This window comes from Syngnathus scovelli, unplaced genomic scaffold, assembly GCF_024217435.2.
Source record: "Syngnathus scovelli strain Florida unplaced genomic scaffold, RoL_Ssco_1.2 HiC_scaffold_28, whole genome shotgun sequence".
Classification (NCBI taxonomy): domain Eukaryota; kingdom Metazoa; phylum Chordata; class Actinopteri; order Syngnathiformes; family Syngnathidae; genus Syngnathus; species Syngnathus scovelli.
Window position 1 is genome coordinate 685336 of NW_026061370.1, and position 16402 is coordinate 701737.

Here is a 16402-nt window from a genome sequence, read left to right on the forward strand (position 1 = left end):
TCCTGCACTGAACAACACCATCCCGCACTGAACAACACCATGCCGCATTGAACAACACCATCCTGCACTGAACAACACCATCCTGCACTGAACAACACCATGCCGCACTGAACAACACCATGCCGCACTGAACAACACCATGCCGCACTGAACAACACCATGCCGCACTGAACAACATTATGCCGCACTGAACAACATTATGTCGCACTGAACAACACCATGCCGCACTGAACAACACCATGCTGCACTGAACAACATTATGCCGCACTGAAAAACACCATGCCGCACTGAACAACACCATCCCGCACTGAACAACACCATGCCGCATTGAACAACACCATGCCGCACTGAACAACACCATGCTGCACTGAACAACACCATGCTGCACTGAACAACACGATCCTGCATTGAACAACACCATGCCGCACTGAACAACACCATCCTGCACTGAACAACACCATCCTGCACTGAACAACACCACCCCGTACTGAACAACACGATCCCGCATTGAACAACACCATCCCACACTGAACAACACCATGCCGCACTGAACAACACCATTCCGCATTGAACAACACCATGCCGCACTGAACAACACCATGCCGCACTGAACAACACCATGCCGCACTGAACAACACCATGCCGCATTGAACAACACCATGCCGCACTGAACAACACCATCCTGCACTGAACAACACCATCCCGCACTGAACAACACCATGCCGCACTGAACAACACCATCCTGCACTGAACAACACCATCCCGCACTGAACAACACCATGCCGCACTGAACAACATTATGGCTTACTGAACAACATTATGCCGCACTGAACAACACCATGCCGCACTGAACAACACCATGCCGCACTGAACAACACTATGCCGCACTGAACAACATTATGCCGCACTGAACAACACCATGCCGCACTGAACAACACCATGCCGCACTGAACAACACCATGCCGCACTGAACAACACGACGTCGCACTGAACAACACGACGCCGCACAGAACAACACGACGCCGCACAGAATAACACAATACCGCACAGAACAACACAATACCGCACAAACAGTTTTAGATAATATTACGTCGCAGTCATGTGACGCGGACATGACGTCAATAGGCGGAACTCACGGCAAAATTATAATCCGTGGGCGTGGCTTGCAACAGGAAGTAGGAAAGCGGCAATTCTGGCAAACAAGACACAGCGGTTAGTAACACGATGACTTACAAGGCAAATATTTTTGTTTTCAGCTTGCAACTTGACCGTCTAGAGCGTACAAGGTAATTACAACTGTTTTTTTTTAGCCCTGAAAAGCGAGGGAGTGTGGCGTTTGGGAGGAATGTCGAACTCGGCGTCTGCTTCCAGCCACAGACGCCAAATTTCGACGATTATTTCGACTGGTCAACGGTTGTAAATTATTGTGTTGACTAAAAACTTTATTTAACTCTACTCTTAACTTTGCCGTTTCAGATATGCGGGTATTACACCGCGGAAATGACGTCAATAGGCTGAACTCTCGCCAAAATTCAAATCTGTGGGCGCAATGGCCTTGAGCGAGACACCGGATACAAACACGACGATTATCAACAGAAATATCTTTATTTTCTGCTTGCAAGTGGACCGTCTAGAGCGTACACGGTAAGTACAACTCATTGTGTTTAAAAAGATTTACGTTTGTGTAGTTTGCGTTGCGTTGTATCTGTGAATGTTGGTTTAGGCTAAATGTTAATGTTTAATTTCATTCCTTTAGGTTCCACGGTGTTTGTTGGCTGTATGTTTTCCACTGCAAGAAGAGGCTCGTATCATTGACCAGCAGGAGCTACAATGGTGAGTACCCCTTTCGTCTTCCATTTATGTTAAACACTTCCTATTTCATGTCTAACAGTACTCGATTTAACAAATAACCATAAATAAATACAGTGTGGGCAGTCACGTTAACATATGTGATTATCCTGCCTAATATGTTTATCACAAATATGTCACTAATCACTAATATGTTTATTTGTTTATCACAACACCTTTGGATCTTCAGCAATCGATTATTTCCCTTCATCTACATAGAGACAGAACGATGGTGTCTTAAACATCTCATTCATTTCACCAAATAACTTCACGCAGGTGGATAACGGCCGTCTCGGTCACGCTATGTTGCGTGATGCAGTTTTGAAGAACCAAATGCATTTATTCAATGAATAAGTCAAGCTAGTTCTATGTTTATGATGTTGTAAGTTACGGTACCGATTGAAGTTGAGTTCGAAGCCAGTGGAAAACAGCGCTGCGTTTGTGCTCTCCAGGTACAAATGTTGTGATCTCTGACTGACGACCGGGCGAGACTCGAGTAAGAGATGTCCAAACGAGCTCCGGCAGGGCGGGCCAAGGCGGAGCGAACGGACGCCCTTCAGGCCGCCAATGACGAGCTGAGAACCAAACTGATGGACGTCCAGTTAGAACTTCAGCAGGAGAAGAACAAGGTGAAAACCTCAACAGACAGACACTGCCTGCCTCCCTGCCTGCCTCCCTGCCTGCCTCCCTGCCTGCCTCCCTCCCTCCCAGTTTTCCCGATGTAGATTAGACATGCGTGTGCCATGACTGTGTCAGCCTACATCAACAAATGCACCGAGGACGTCAGCACCACTAAGAATATCATCACCCGGGGCAACCAACGACCCTGGATGACTGAGGAGGTACGTCAAACGCTACGAGCGCGGAACTCTGCCTTCAAGTCTGGCGACAAGGAGACACTGAGGACAGCGAGAGCCAACTTGAACCGTGCCATCAGGATAGCGAAGCGAGACCGCAGTCGAAAATTTCAGGATCGTTTCCACGACGTCAAAAACATCAGGAGTATGTGGCAAGGCATACAGACGACAACTCACCCTCCCCCCCCCGGTGGGTGTAGTTGATGCTGACTTTCTAAATGGTCTAAATAACTTCTTTGGGAGGTTCGAGGCACTAAACGGCACTCCAGCAGTTAAAACTGTCCCCCATCAGGAAGAGGAGGTACTCTGCCTTGACTCCGCCGATGTGTTGAAGACCCTGAGGAGAGTCAACCCCTGTAAGGCCCCTGGCCCGGACAACATTCCTGGGCGTGTGTTCAGGGAATGTGCAAGTCATCTGGCTGGGGTCATCACAGACATTTTTAACACCTCGCTGGGCCAAGCCACAGTGCCGGCGTGCTTTAAGACTGCCTCCATCATTCCGGTGCCGAAGAAACCTCAAATCACCTCATTTAATGATTACCGGCCTGTTGCACTGACTCCGGTTATGATGAAGTGCTTCGAAAGGCTGCTTAAAGGTCACATCGTTTCCAGACTCCCCCTATTATTTGACCCGTTCCAGTTTGCCGACCGGCAAAACCGCTCCACTCAGGAAGCCATCTCCTCCGTTCTTCACCTGAGCCTGGCTCACCTGGAGGAGAAGAACACCCATGTGCGGAGGCTGTTCCTGGACTTCAGCTCAGCGTTTAACACCATCATCCCACAGCATCTGGTAGGAAAATTGGAACACCTGGGCTTCAACACCCCCCTTCGCAACTGGCTGCTAGACTTCCTCACCAACAGACCTCAGTCAGTCCGGGTCGGACAGAACACCTCTGATGTCATCACCCTCAGCACAGGCTCCCTTCAGGGCTGCGTCCTGAGCCCCCTGCTGTGCACCCTGATGACACACGACTGCGTCCTCAGGTTCACCACCAATCACATCGTGAAGTCAGCAGACGACACAACGGTGGTGGGGCTCATCAGAGACAACAACGACCTGGACTACAGAGAGGAGGTGGAGCAGCTGGTGGGCTGGTGCAGAGAAAACAGCCTGATCCTGAATGAGGAGAAGATGAAGGAGATCATCGTCGACTTCAGGAAAAAACAGCCTCACCACGCTCCACTGATCATCAACAGCTCAGCTGTGGAGGTGGTCAGCAGCACCAAATTCCTGGGGGTCCACATCACAGAAGACCTCACCTGGACTATGAACACTACGGCACTGGTCAAGAGGGCACAGAAGCGCTTGTACTTCCTGCGGAGGATGAGGAGAGCCCACCTGCCCCCACCCATCATGAGGACGTTCTACAGGAGCACCATAGAGAGCATTCTGACAAGCTGTCTCTCTGTGTGGTGTGGAGGCTGCACCGCCTCCGATTGGAAGAACGTGAGGAGAGTGGTGAGGACAGCAGAGGGATCATAGGGGCTCCTCTTCCCTCCATTCAGGACATTTCATCTCAGCGCTGCATGTCCCGTGCCCGTAACATCATCAATGACCCATCACACCCCCACCATGGACTGTTCTCCCTGCTGCCCTCTGGGAAGAGGTTTGCAGCATCCGCTGCAGGTCCACCAGGTTCTGCAACAGCTTTTTCCCTGCTGTCATCAGACTGTTGAACACTAGAACTGTTGAGCTCTAAACTGAACTCTGCATCACACATTCACAGAACTGTACTTTATGACACTACGGACCTCTATCTTGCACTATCTCGCACTACCAACTTTACTGAACTTGTATAAACCCTTTAAATAGAAGTTTAATACATGGTTTAGCATTCCTCTGCACACTCTTGAATACTGTTTTGCCTACTTGCACTATTGCATAATTATCACTGCTGCACTTTATACTTATTTTTAATATATATATATATATATATATATATATATATATATATATATATATATATATATATATATATATATATATATATATAGTATATGTATATATATATATATATATATTTTCATAGGATATGTTACTTCTATTCAACTGCAATATCACTACTTTGTTGTAAGACGTATGCAACGGAATTTCGTTTTGTATGCACCATGTGCAGACAAGATGACAATAAAGTTTGTCTAAGTCTAAGTCATGTCAGGTCAGCTGTCTGGAGAGAGAGAGAAGTCAGGACCTGCGGGCGGAGCACCACCGTGCCACCGCCGCCATGACGGAACTCAAAAGCAAACTCCATGAGGAGAAGCAGAAAGAGTTAGCCATTACCAGGGAGACATTACTGCGGCAGCATGAAATGGAGCTGATGAGAGTGATCAAAATCAAAGATGGAGAGATCCAGCGACTGAATGCCTTGGTCCTCAGCCTGAGGGACGGCTCCATGGACAAGGTGATCCGCTCTATCCGTGTCTGACTATCCGCACGCCACGTCGGGCTTCGATGCGGCCGCTACCGTATTGTGTAGCTTGTCCCCAGTAAGCGTCGCGGCGCTCCGTTGCGGTCTCAACGGCCCGGTGTGGCGCAATGTCTGCTCAGGTGAGGAGGGGGGGCGCTTTGCTGGCGGAGGTGGAGGAGACGCGGCGGTGTCGGGAGACCGAGCGGTGTCGCCTCCACCAGGAGCGCGGAAGAAGCCCTGGCAGCGGCCCAGCAGGCCTGGCAGTCCCGAGCGGCCGAGCTCCGATCGGCTCATCACCAGCATCGGGAGGAGCTGAGCCGAACCAAGAGAGACTGCGAGAGGGAGATCCGCCGACTGGTAGGACTGATCAGACGCGCGGTGCGTGGCTATGTTCCCAATTTCGTTGTATACCTGCAGTGCAATGACACCTAAGGCATTCTATTCTATTCTATTTCACAAGAAGAAAATGTCCGGTTGCTCGCTTCGCTTTTGTCACAGCAAAGGTGTTCTAGTCGATTCAAGAAAAAAAATTGGCCGGTTGCTCTCTTTGTTTTTGTCACAATTCTGGCAAATGAGTTTGCCCGCCTGCCTGAGCGCTCCCCGTTTGTACATCCAGACGGATGAGATCAAGCTGAAAGACAGAGCGGTTAGTGTTTTGGATGAAGCCCTGGGGCCGGCCACGTCCACCGCCTTCAGCTGCAGACTCAGGCTGCCGAGCAGCAGATCGCTGCCCTGAGGGATTCCCAAAGGGCGGGCCTAAACTACCCTGGAAGTGGGGTCAACGCCGCTACTAGCAATCCTCTTCATTGCGTAAGCCACCTCATCACACACTTGCAGTACGCATGACTTAGTTCGTTGCTGGAGGAAGGTAGCACAAAAACAGTTTTGAACTTTGAACGAGTGCTTGTGTGTGTGTGTTGCGGGGCGTTTTCAGTCTCAGGAGGATCGGGACACGCGACGGTTTCATCTGAAAATCGCTGAGCTCAGCGCAGTCATCAGGAAACTGGAGGATCGAAACGCCCTGCTTTCTGAAGAGCGCAATGAACTGGTAATTTATTGACGGCACGCTTGAAGGTTTGCGCTACGTTTGATGCGCGCCATCCAGCGAGGCACCCATTGCGCTTGCTTATTAGTTGAGCGGCGCGGCGAGTCGGTTGCCTGGTAGATGTCTTTTATTGGGAGCCAAAGCCACGATTCCGTTCAAACCGATGCAAAAGGAATGGATACGTTCTGGCCCGCGTGTTGTGCGTCTTTCACATCCCGCACTTCATGCTTGCAGCTAAAGCGACTGAGAGAAACAGAAAGCCAGTTTCTGCCACTCCTGTACAAAAACAAACGCCTGAGCAGGAAGAATGAAGAACTCTCGCTGGTGCTGTGTCGCCTTGAAAACAAAGTGCGCTTTGTCACCCAGGAGAACGAGGAGATGGCAAGTTTGGTAAGTCGACGCGGACAACGGCGTCGTGCCAACAGAGTCCACTGCATTTGTGTTCCACAGAGAAGGCCTAGTTCGCTCAATGACCTGGACCGCGGTTGCGGCCAGCAGGACGGTGAAATGGAGTTCCTTCAAGTTGTGGAGCAGCGGCACATCATCGACGACTTGTCCAAGGTCTTCAGGCAGGCGACTCGGTGCACGTACGGCAGCGCCGCGCTCGCTCGCTGTCGCCAGGAAACCTTTTCCGTCCAAAGCTTGGCCGGCGGCCGCCATCCAAAAAATTGGCCCCTTAAATTCCGACCTTTCAAGCAGGAGCATTGTGCGCACGCGTTTGAACACGCTTTAGACTTGTTTTGCCGTTTTCAGCAGCTCAAAGCTCCCGTTTTGTCAGCGCCTTTGCCACTCGCTGTGCGCTGAAAACGACGGACTTGCCCGGCTGCTCAGCCCGTCAACCATGAGCCGCGAGCGCGACGTCATTGTCCGTAGGCAGCTAGTGGCAAAATGCACCCTGTTAGAGTTGCGCTCGCTCCAACTTATTTTGCAAGAACCACACGGGAGACAAGTAAGTTCTTTTGGACACCTGCAGGTGGAGAGTCCATCCGTTGTACGAATGAAGTCTGACTCTCGGCTCCTGCACGAGCATTTTAATTAAGAGAAACAGGGTGGGTGTAAGAGTGGATTGAATAGAGGAAGCCCTTGACCTCTAGTCAAAACATAGCAAGGGGTGTTTTACGACTTTGTGTAGGAAGGGATAAGCGATAGGGATAAATAAGGGATAAATAATATTATTTATTACAGGTCGCAGTCAAAGTCAAAGCAACACAATGATACGATAAAGATAATCTGGAAAACCCTGACACACCCTGTAGTTGTCACTTTTGGAAAAGACGAGCGTCCCTCCAATCATCGCCGGTGACGTGTTTTTCAGGCTCTGGAGACAGGAGCTCATGTCAGAAATGTCATTGTGAGTCGCGTTTGTTTCTGCGCCGGAGCCGTTCGTTCCCTTTGCATCCAAAGAATCTCAAAGGCGGATTATTTGTGTCGACAGGAGAGAGATTTGCTGCTACGATACCGACGTCGAGAATCTCTGAGGAGGAACAAAGCGTGAGGTCCTGCAAGGTGAGTCTGTTTGTTTGCGGCTGCTTGGTGTTGCGCAAGATGAAATGGCCTTTTTCTCGCTATCGTTCCTCTCGTCGATTCATTGTGAGGTGTCGCTTCAGTTTGTTCAGAGAGATGTTTGCTTCCGCGCCCGCAGGTCATCGAAACATTTTACGGCTACGACGAAGACGTGTTGGTGGACCCGGACGGATCGTCCTTGTCTTTTCACACCGACAGAACCCCCGACACGGAACCCGAAGAGGTAGCCCGCCATTTCTGCCAGCGTATTGGCACCAAACATTCCTCTTCAGCCTGGAATCGGACTCGTCTTTGCGTCGCGGGTGCTTTGTCGCCGGTCTGACTGATTCTGGTACTAGTGCTGTGTTGCATTGGTGTGTGCATGAAGAGGCGGAGCTTCGCTACCGCCAGCTGACGCAAGAATATCAAGCGCTGCAACGAGCCTACGCTCTGCCAGCCCAGACCAGCGAAGGGGACTACGACGCCGAGAAGGAGATCAAGGTGGCGCCCCTTCCCGCAACCCCCGGCCGGGTCGCAGCCTCCCCGTTCTCACCCAGCCTCGGGTGTTCTCTGGTCTGAAAGGAGGAGGAGGAGCCTCCCTCCTCCTCCTTTCAGACCAGAGAAAAGCTGATGGTAGAAATGGGTCACTATCAAAGCAGAGTAGCAGATCTGGAGTCAGCGCTGAAGCAACAAGGACAGGTAAGCTCATCAATGAGCACACCTTTTTCTCAGACAAAATAGCTACATTCTTCAGTCACTCATCCGTCTGGCATTACTGGACCAACCCCCCCCCCCCCCCCCCCCCGAACGTGGCTGGGAAAATGCGGAGAAAAGCAAATGTCATTTTCCAGTCAACCAAAGAATTTGTGGATGAAAATGACACAACATTCCAAAGCTGTCCACGCGTTTGTCTCTTCTAGAATGTCAAGTGGGTGGAGGAGAAGCAGCTGCTGCGTCAGAGCAATCAGCAGTTGGCCGAAAAGGTGACGGAAAGAAAGGCGCTGGGCGGAGTCGCTTGGCGTCACACCTGTCGGGAAGCCAGATGAAAAGACAGTCAGATGAGGTCTGACTGTCTTTTCAGGTCAGGCGGATGGAGGCGGAAGAAGCGCGTCTGAAAGAGCACATCCAGGATATCCGAGACCAAAACGAACTGCTTGAGTTCCGCATCCTGGAGCTGGAGGTGGGAAGACTCGCACAAGCGTGTTGAGGCCAGAGATGTGACGGACGGACGGACGGACGGACGGATGCATGCCTCTGCCTTTCAGGAGAGGGAGTGGCGCTCCCCCGTCTTGAAGTTTCTGCAAGTCCGTTTCCCAGACGGCCTCAGCCCTTTGCAGATCTACTGCGAGGCCGAGGGCGTGAGCGTACGTAAGGCGTCCCTTGCAACCCTAACCTTAACCCGAGGTCCCAGAACACCTTACATTGCTCCTTGCGCCTTTCCCCCGGACATCGTCATCAGTGATCTGATGAAGAAGCTGGACATCCTGGGCTATAACGCCGTAAGTGTATGTCGAACTCCTTATGTTCGCACTCCACGAGACTCGGCGGCTCAAATGTGACTTTTGGAAGGCTTTGCGCTGAAAGAAGCTTGTTGACGCTGTGCCTTTGGGCTCTTGCAGAATCTCACCAACGAGGAGCAGGTGGTCGTGATTCACGCCAGGACCCTTCTCACCCTAGCCGAGAAGGTAACGCGCACGTCCACGCACGCTCTCGCATTCTGCTTATGTGACAGCAGCCTTTCCTCAGTGGTTAGAATACATCAAAGTGACCAAGTCAGCACTTCAACAGAAGATGTTGGACATTGAAAGTGAGAAGGTAGACAGACACGCGACATCAGCCAAGGGGAACTCCGGCAATGTGCCCCAACAATTCTGACCTTGAGCTGTGCTAGGATATGTTCTGCAAGCAGAAGGGCTACCTGGATGAAGAGTTGGACTTCAGGAAGTGTTCCATGGACCAGGCTCATAAGGTAAGCCGCCCTCAAATCTCCCGCCGGACCACTGATGGACGAGGATTGCGGCCCAGAGGATCCTGGAGCTGGAGGCCATGTTGTACGAGGCGCTACCGCAGCGGGACTGCCCCGCCACGGACGGCGAAAAAGCCAGCCACGCTGGCGTGAATGACGTGCTGACGGCGGATCAGAGAGAAGAGCTTAGGAGCGCCGTGGACCAATGGAAGCGAGCCCTGATGTGCGAGTTGAGGGAGCGCGACGCTTGCATCCTCCAAGAGAGAATGGATCTGCTGCACAGCGCGCAACAGGTAAGGGCCCAAAGCCAGCCCGGCACTTACTTGCACGCTTACTGGCTTTTGAATGCCACTTTCCATTTGTCCGTCCTAGAGGAACAAAGAGCTGAAAGAATTCATCGAAGCTCAGAAGAGACAAATCAAACAATTGGAGGAGAAGTTTCTGTTTCTCTTTCTATTCTTCTCCTTGGCCTTCATTCTGTGGCCCTAACACCAGCTGGTGAGTGAGCTCCAGCGGCACCGCACTCGACACCTCCGATACACTGCCAGCCGGTCTCAGACGTTGGCAGACGCTCCGATGCCAACGTATACCCCCCGCCACGGTGACAGAGGCACCGCGTCACACCGGCGCTCATCCAATCAGAAGGCAGGAAAAGCAAATTCACATGCAGGGCACTTTTGAACCAGAAGAGAGCGCCACAAAAAACGGTTGTTGCCCCAAACGCGCACTAAAAAGGGTCAGAATAACAAGAGTCCCACTGGCCAGCCGGTGCCACCCGTCCAGCTGTTTCTTCAGGGGGGAAAAAAATTGGAGTCACCGGTGAGTACATTTTGCATTTAGCTCTGCTTTTCTGCTTCTGTCTTCAAGTGTGTGGCATCCTGCGATCAAAGATTCAGCCAACCCCAAAGCGGTTGACCTCAACGTCCCACCACCATGCCTACCAGAGCAGGTGACGTGATGCTTTGGACATCCTTCCGTCTCAGATGCCCAAAAGTACTCTTTGCCACATCTGCGGCAATACGGTGTCTTTTCAAAGGTGCAAATAAATCCAGCGTGGGCGGAACACGCACGTCTTCGGTTTTTCCCGCTTTGTTTGTGTGACAGCTGTTGTGAAAATTTTATACAAATAAAGTTGTATAGTACAGGTTTGGCCAAGCCGCAACTCCCGAACCGCATGCGGCTCTTTTATGTTCATATCAACATTTGTGTGTGTGTGTGTGTGTGGGGGGGGGGGGTTGTGCGTGTTGGCTTCACTTGAGTTCAATTTGGTATTTTGGTCAAAAGCGCATGTGGTGAAATTCCACAAAGTAGGATGGGCAAACACATTTCTTTAAACTATGAGTGTCAATTGGGCTCTCGAAATGGCAGGGAAAAGATGCACAGCAAAACGAAAATACGTAGATGAACACAGGACGTTTTAATCAGAGTGGGAAAGTTTCTATTTTTTGTTGAACGTGATGGCAAACCATTCTGCCTGATATGTCAGACCTCAGCGCATTTCAAAGATTCAAATCTTCAGCGCCATGCACTTCAGCTCACTCCATGCTAACATTGATCAGGCGTCGAACCCGCAACATCATGCTTAAGAGGTGGCCATGCTAACCAGTGCGCCATTATGTCAACGCATAATAACTGTAAGTCTACTGATCAAAACAGCGGTTACTATATGACGTCGCTACGTCGTGGTCACGTGACGCAGACAAGACGTCAATGGACGTGGGCAGAGTTAACTTGTTTAAAAGGGAGTGGGCAGAAGAAATATTTAATTTATTTAAATCTATTTTGAGTGCACACCATTATGCCAATGCATAACAACTGTAAATCTACTAAACAAAACAGCGGTTGCTATATGACATCTGCCACGTCGTGGTCACGTGACATACGTGACGTCGATGGGCGTAACTTTCGCCGGAATTCAAATCCGCGGGGAGAGTTAACTTGTTTAAAAGAGAGTGGGCAGAAGAATTATTTAATTTATTTAAATCTATTTGGTGTGTGCGCCATTATGTCAATGCATAACAACTGTAAGTCTACTAAACAAAACAGCGGTTGCTATATGACGTCTGCCACGTCGTGGTCACGTGACGCGGACGTGACGTCGACGCCTACTTTACATCCCACCGATCACAGGACCCCTCGGCTGCATAACCGTGCCCCCTTCCCAACCAATCGGATTTGCTATACGCGAAAACGACGCCAATGGAAAGAGCTTCCGCCCAAATTTAAATCCGTGGGCGTGGCTCGCAGCAGGAAGTAGGAAAACGGCGGCGATGTTGACAAAGACACAGCGGATGGTAACATACGACTAACAAGAGAAATATTTTTATTTTCTGCTTGCAACTGGACCGTCCAGAGCGTACACGGTAAGTACAACTCATCGTTTTTAAAAAGAAGTACTTTTGTTGCCCTGAAAAGCGAGTGAGCGTGGCGTTTGTGGGGGACGTCGAATTTCGACGATTCTTTCTGGTCAACGGTTGTAAATGATTGTGTTGATTAAAAAAGAAAACTTGATGTAACTCTACTTTTAACTGCCGTTTCAGATAGATTTGGAATTGCATCACATCCAATTTTGCCTAGAGCGTACACGGTAAGTAACACTCATTGTGTTTAAGGAGATTTACGTTTGTAATAGCAGAAGTGTAGGCGCGTTGCGTTGTACGTGTGAAAATTGGTCGAGGCGAAATGTTAATGTTTAATTTCATTCCTTTAGGTTCCACGGTGTTTGTTGGCTGCAAGTTTTCCACTGCAAGAAGAGGCTCGTATCATTGACCAGGAGCGAGCTACAATGGTGAGTAGCCATAACATTTATGTTAAACACTTCCTATTTCATGTCTAACAGTACTTGATTTAACAAATAACCATAAATAAATACAGTGTGGGCACTGAAGTTAACATATGTGATTATACTGCCTAATCTGTCACCGAGTAGATTGTTGCAAAGTAATATAAGATCCAAAGTTGTAATTCAGAATAGTTTTCAAAAGAAGGCCATTAGAATTATATACAAGTCTGATTACCCTGAACAAGCTATTAATTAAATCACAAATTCTTCAATTCAAAGATTTGGTAGATTATCAGACAAATAATGTCTAACAGTAATTGATTTAACACATCACGATAAGTAGATTGAGTGTGGGCACTCTCAAGTTAACATATGTGATTATACTGCCTAATCTGTTACAGAGTATGTTGTTGCCAAGTAATGTAGAATAGATCCAAAGTAGTAATCCAGAATAGTTTTGAAGAGTCCATTAGAATGATAAACAAATCTGATTACCTTGAACATAATAACAAGCTAAGTGTTTAATATGTCCTATGAAGTCAAAATTGGGCACCATCATGTGGTGAAATTTGGAATTGCATCACATCCAATTTTGCCTGGGAACAAACAGATTACATAAATCTTAGTTTTGAATAAACCACTCCTTCTCAAACAAGTAAACTCTGCCCATTTTGCGCAGTAGATGTTCTGTTAATATCTAGTATTTATACAAAGTCATAATTTAAATTGCTTTCAACCTTCATTCATCGGTTCAACCAACATTACTCGCTCTTATTACCAACTTGTATTGATTTAACTAAGCGTTTAATACTTCCTATCAGGTCTCAAATCGAGATTTGGCAAAATACAATTTCAGCAAATCCAATTTTGCCAGGGAACAAAAATAGATTAAATAAACTAAATAAGTCCTCTTCCCATTAAATAAATCAGAAAAGTCTGTCTTGTAACCAGTCCTCTTCAAACAAGTAAAGTCTGCCCATTTTGTGCCGTAGATTTTGTGTCTATGCCTAGTATTTAAACAAAATCATAATTTAAACGACTTCTTTCCTTCATTCACTTTGGAAATTTGGAATTGCAGCAAATCGAATTTTGCCAGGGAACAAAAATAGATCAATTAAACTAAATAAGTCTTCTTCCCATTAAATAAATTAAAAAAGTCTGTCTTGTAACCAGTCCTTTTCAAACAAGTAAAGTCTGCCCATTTTGTGCCGTCGATTTTGTGTTTATGCCTAGTATTTATACAAAATCATAATTTAAAGGACTTCATTCCTTCATTCACTTTGGAAATTTGGAATTGCAGCACATCAAATTTTGCCTGGGAAGAAAAGTAGATTAAATAAATTTAATAAGTCTTACTACTTCCCATTAAATAAATTAAATACGTCTTACTTGTTTCCACTCCTTTTCAAAACAGTAGTTTAAAACGAGGGCCCTTCACTCAATCTTTAACCTCAACCCCGCACGTTGTGTTGTATCTGTGAATGTTGGTTGTGGCCAAATGATAGTTTTCTTTCATTCGTTTAGGTTCCAAGAAAACTTGATGTAACTCTACTTTTAACTGCCGTTTCAGATAAGCGGGTATTACGTCGCAGTCATGTGCCGCGGATATGACGTAATTGCCGGAACCTCCGCCAAAATTCAAATCTGTTGGCGCGATGGCCGTGAGCCACTGAGCAGCGACGATTATCAACAGAAATATCTTTATTTTCTGCTTGCAACTGGACCGTCTAGAGCGTACACGGTAAGTAACACTCATTGTGTTTAAGGAGATTTACGTTTGTAATAGCAGAAGTGTAGCCGCGTTGCGTTGTACGTGTGAAAATTGGTCGAGGCGAAATGTTAATGTTTAATTTCATTCCTTTAGGTTCCACGGTGTTTGTTGGCTGCAAGTTTTCCACTGCAAGAAGAGGCTCGTATCATTGACCAGGAGCGAGCTACAATGGTGAGTAGCCATTACATTTATGTTAAACACTTCCTATTTCATGTCTAACAGTACTTGATTTAACAAATAACCATAAATAAATACAGTGTGGGCACTGAAGTTAACATATGTGATTATACTGCCTAATCTGTCACCGAGTAGATTGTTGCAAAGTAATATAAGATCCAAAGTTGTAATTCAGAATAGTTTTCAAAAGAAGGCCATTAGAATTATATACAAGTCTGATTACCCTGAACAAGCTATTAATTAAATCACAAATTCTTCAATTCAAAGATTTGGTAGATTATCAGACAAATAATGTCTAACAGTAATTGATTTAACACATCACGATAAGTAGATTGAGTGTGGGCACTCTCAAATTAACATATATGATTATACTGCCTAATCTGTTACAGAGTATGTTGTTGCCAAGTAATGTAGAATAGATCCAAAGTAGTAATCCAGAATAGTTTTGAAGAGGCCATTAGAATAATAAACAAATCTGATTACCTTGAACATAATAACAAGCTAAGTGTTTAATATGTCCTATGAAGTCGAAATTGGGCACCGTCATGTGGTGAAATTTGGAATTGCATCACATCCAATTTTGCCTGGGAACAAACAGATTAAATAAATCTTAGTTTTGAATAAGCCACTCCTTCTCAAACAAGTAAACTCTGCCCATTTCGCGCAGTAGATGTTCTGTTAATATCTAGTATTTATACAAAGTCATAATTTAAATTGCTTTCAACCTTCATTCATCGGTTCAACCAACATTACTCGCTCTTACTACCAACTTGTATTGATTTAACTAAGCGTTTAATACTTCCTATCAGGTCTCAAGGCAAGATTTGGCAAAATACAGTTTCAGCAAATCCAATTTTGCCAGGGAACAAAAATAGATTAAATAAACTAAATAAGTCTTCTTCCCAATAAATAAATCAGAAAAGTCTGTCTTGTAACCAGTCCTCTTCAAACAAGTAAAGTCTGCCCATTTTGTGCCGTAGATTTTGTGTCCATGCCTTGTATTTAAACAAAATCATAATTTAAACGACTTCTTGCCTTCATTCACTTTGGAAATTTGGAATTGCAGCAAATCGAATTTTGCCAGGGAACAAAAATAGATCAATTAAACTAAGTCTTCTTCCCATTAAATAAATTAAAAAAGTCTGTCTTGTAACCAGTCCTTTTCAAACAAGTAAAGTCTGCCCATTTTGTGCCGTCGATTTTGTGTTAATGCCTAGTATTTATACAAAATCATAATTTAAAGGACTTCATTCCTTCATTCACTTTGGAAATTTGGAATTGCAGCACATCAAATTTTGCCTGGGAAGAAAAGTAGATTAAATAAATTTAATAAGTCTTACTACTTCCCATTAAATAAATTAAATACGTCTTACTTGTTCCCACTCCTTTTCAAAACCGTAGTTTAAAACGAGGGCCCTTCACTCAACCTTTAACCCTATTTATTCACCTTCTAGGCTAAGTGTTAAAGGCTAAGTGTTAAAGGCTAAGTGTTAAAGGCTAAGTGTTAAAGGCTAAGTGTTAAAGGCTAAGTGTTAAAGGCTAAGTGTTAGAGGCTAAGTGCCAGAGGCTAGGCGCCAGAGGCGAGTTTTTGTGGGCTGAAGTTTTAGTGGGGTTAGTGTGAATACAATCCAAAAGAATACAACAGAATACAATACAATAGAATATAATACATAGATTAAATTCAATAGCTCTTACTACTTCCCATTAAATAAATTGAATACGTCTTACTTGTTCCCAATCCTTTTCAAAAAAGTAGTTTAAAACGAGGGCCCTTCACTCAACCTTTAACCTCAACCCCGCACGTCACATTGTGTTGTATCTGTGAATGTTGGTTGTGGCCAACTGATAGTTTTCTTTCATTCGTTTAGGTTCCACAGTGTTTTTTTTGGCTATGTTTTCCACTTTCAGAAGGATGAAAATACAAAGTACAACGCTTGGACGTGGGCGAAGACGTCACCGGTGAGTCCTTCCTTCCTATTTATTTACCTTCTAGATGCTAGAGGCTAAGTGTTAGAGGCTAAGTGTTAGAGGCTAAGTGTTAAAGG

General features: G+C 46.5%; 1 protein-coding gene across 1 annotated transcript; it reads left to right on the forward strand.

The window, feature by feature from the left end:
* Nucleotides 1–2315: 2315 nt before the first annotated feature.
* Nucleotides 2316–10245, forward strand: LOC137839945 (janus kinase and microtubule-interacting protein 3-like). The gene is made up of 13 exons (XM_068649761.1): nt 2316–2477; nt 4865–5104; nt 7833–8162; nt 8277–8360; nt 8582–8644; nt 8743–8841; nt 8927–9024; nt 9106–9160; nt 9281–9346; nt 9408–9476; nt 9553–9630; nt 9687–9920; nt 10000–10245. Exons 1-13 carry the CDS (start codon nt 2352–2354, stop codon nt 10114–10116), a joined length of 1659 nt encoding a protein of 552 aa, XP_068505862.1. The 5' UTR covers nt 2316–2351; the 3' UTR covers nt 10117–10245.
* Nucleotides 10246–16402: the final 6157 nt, after the last annotated feature.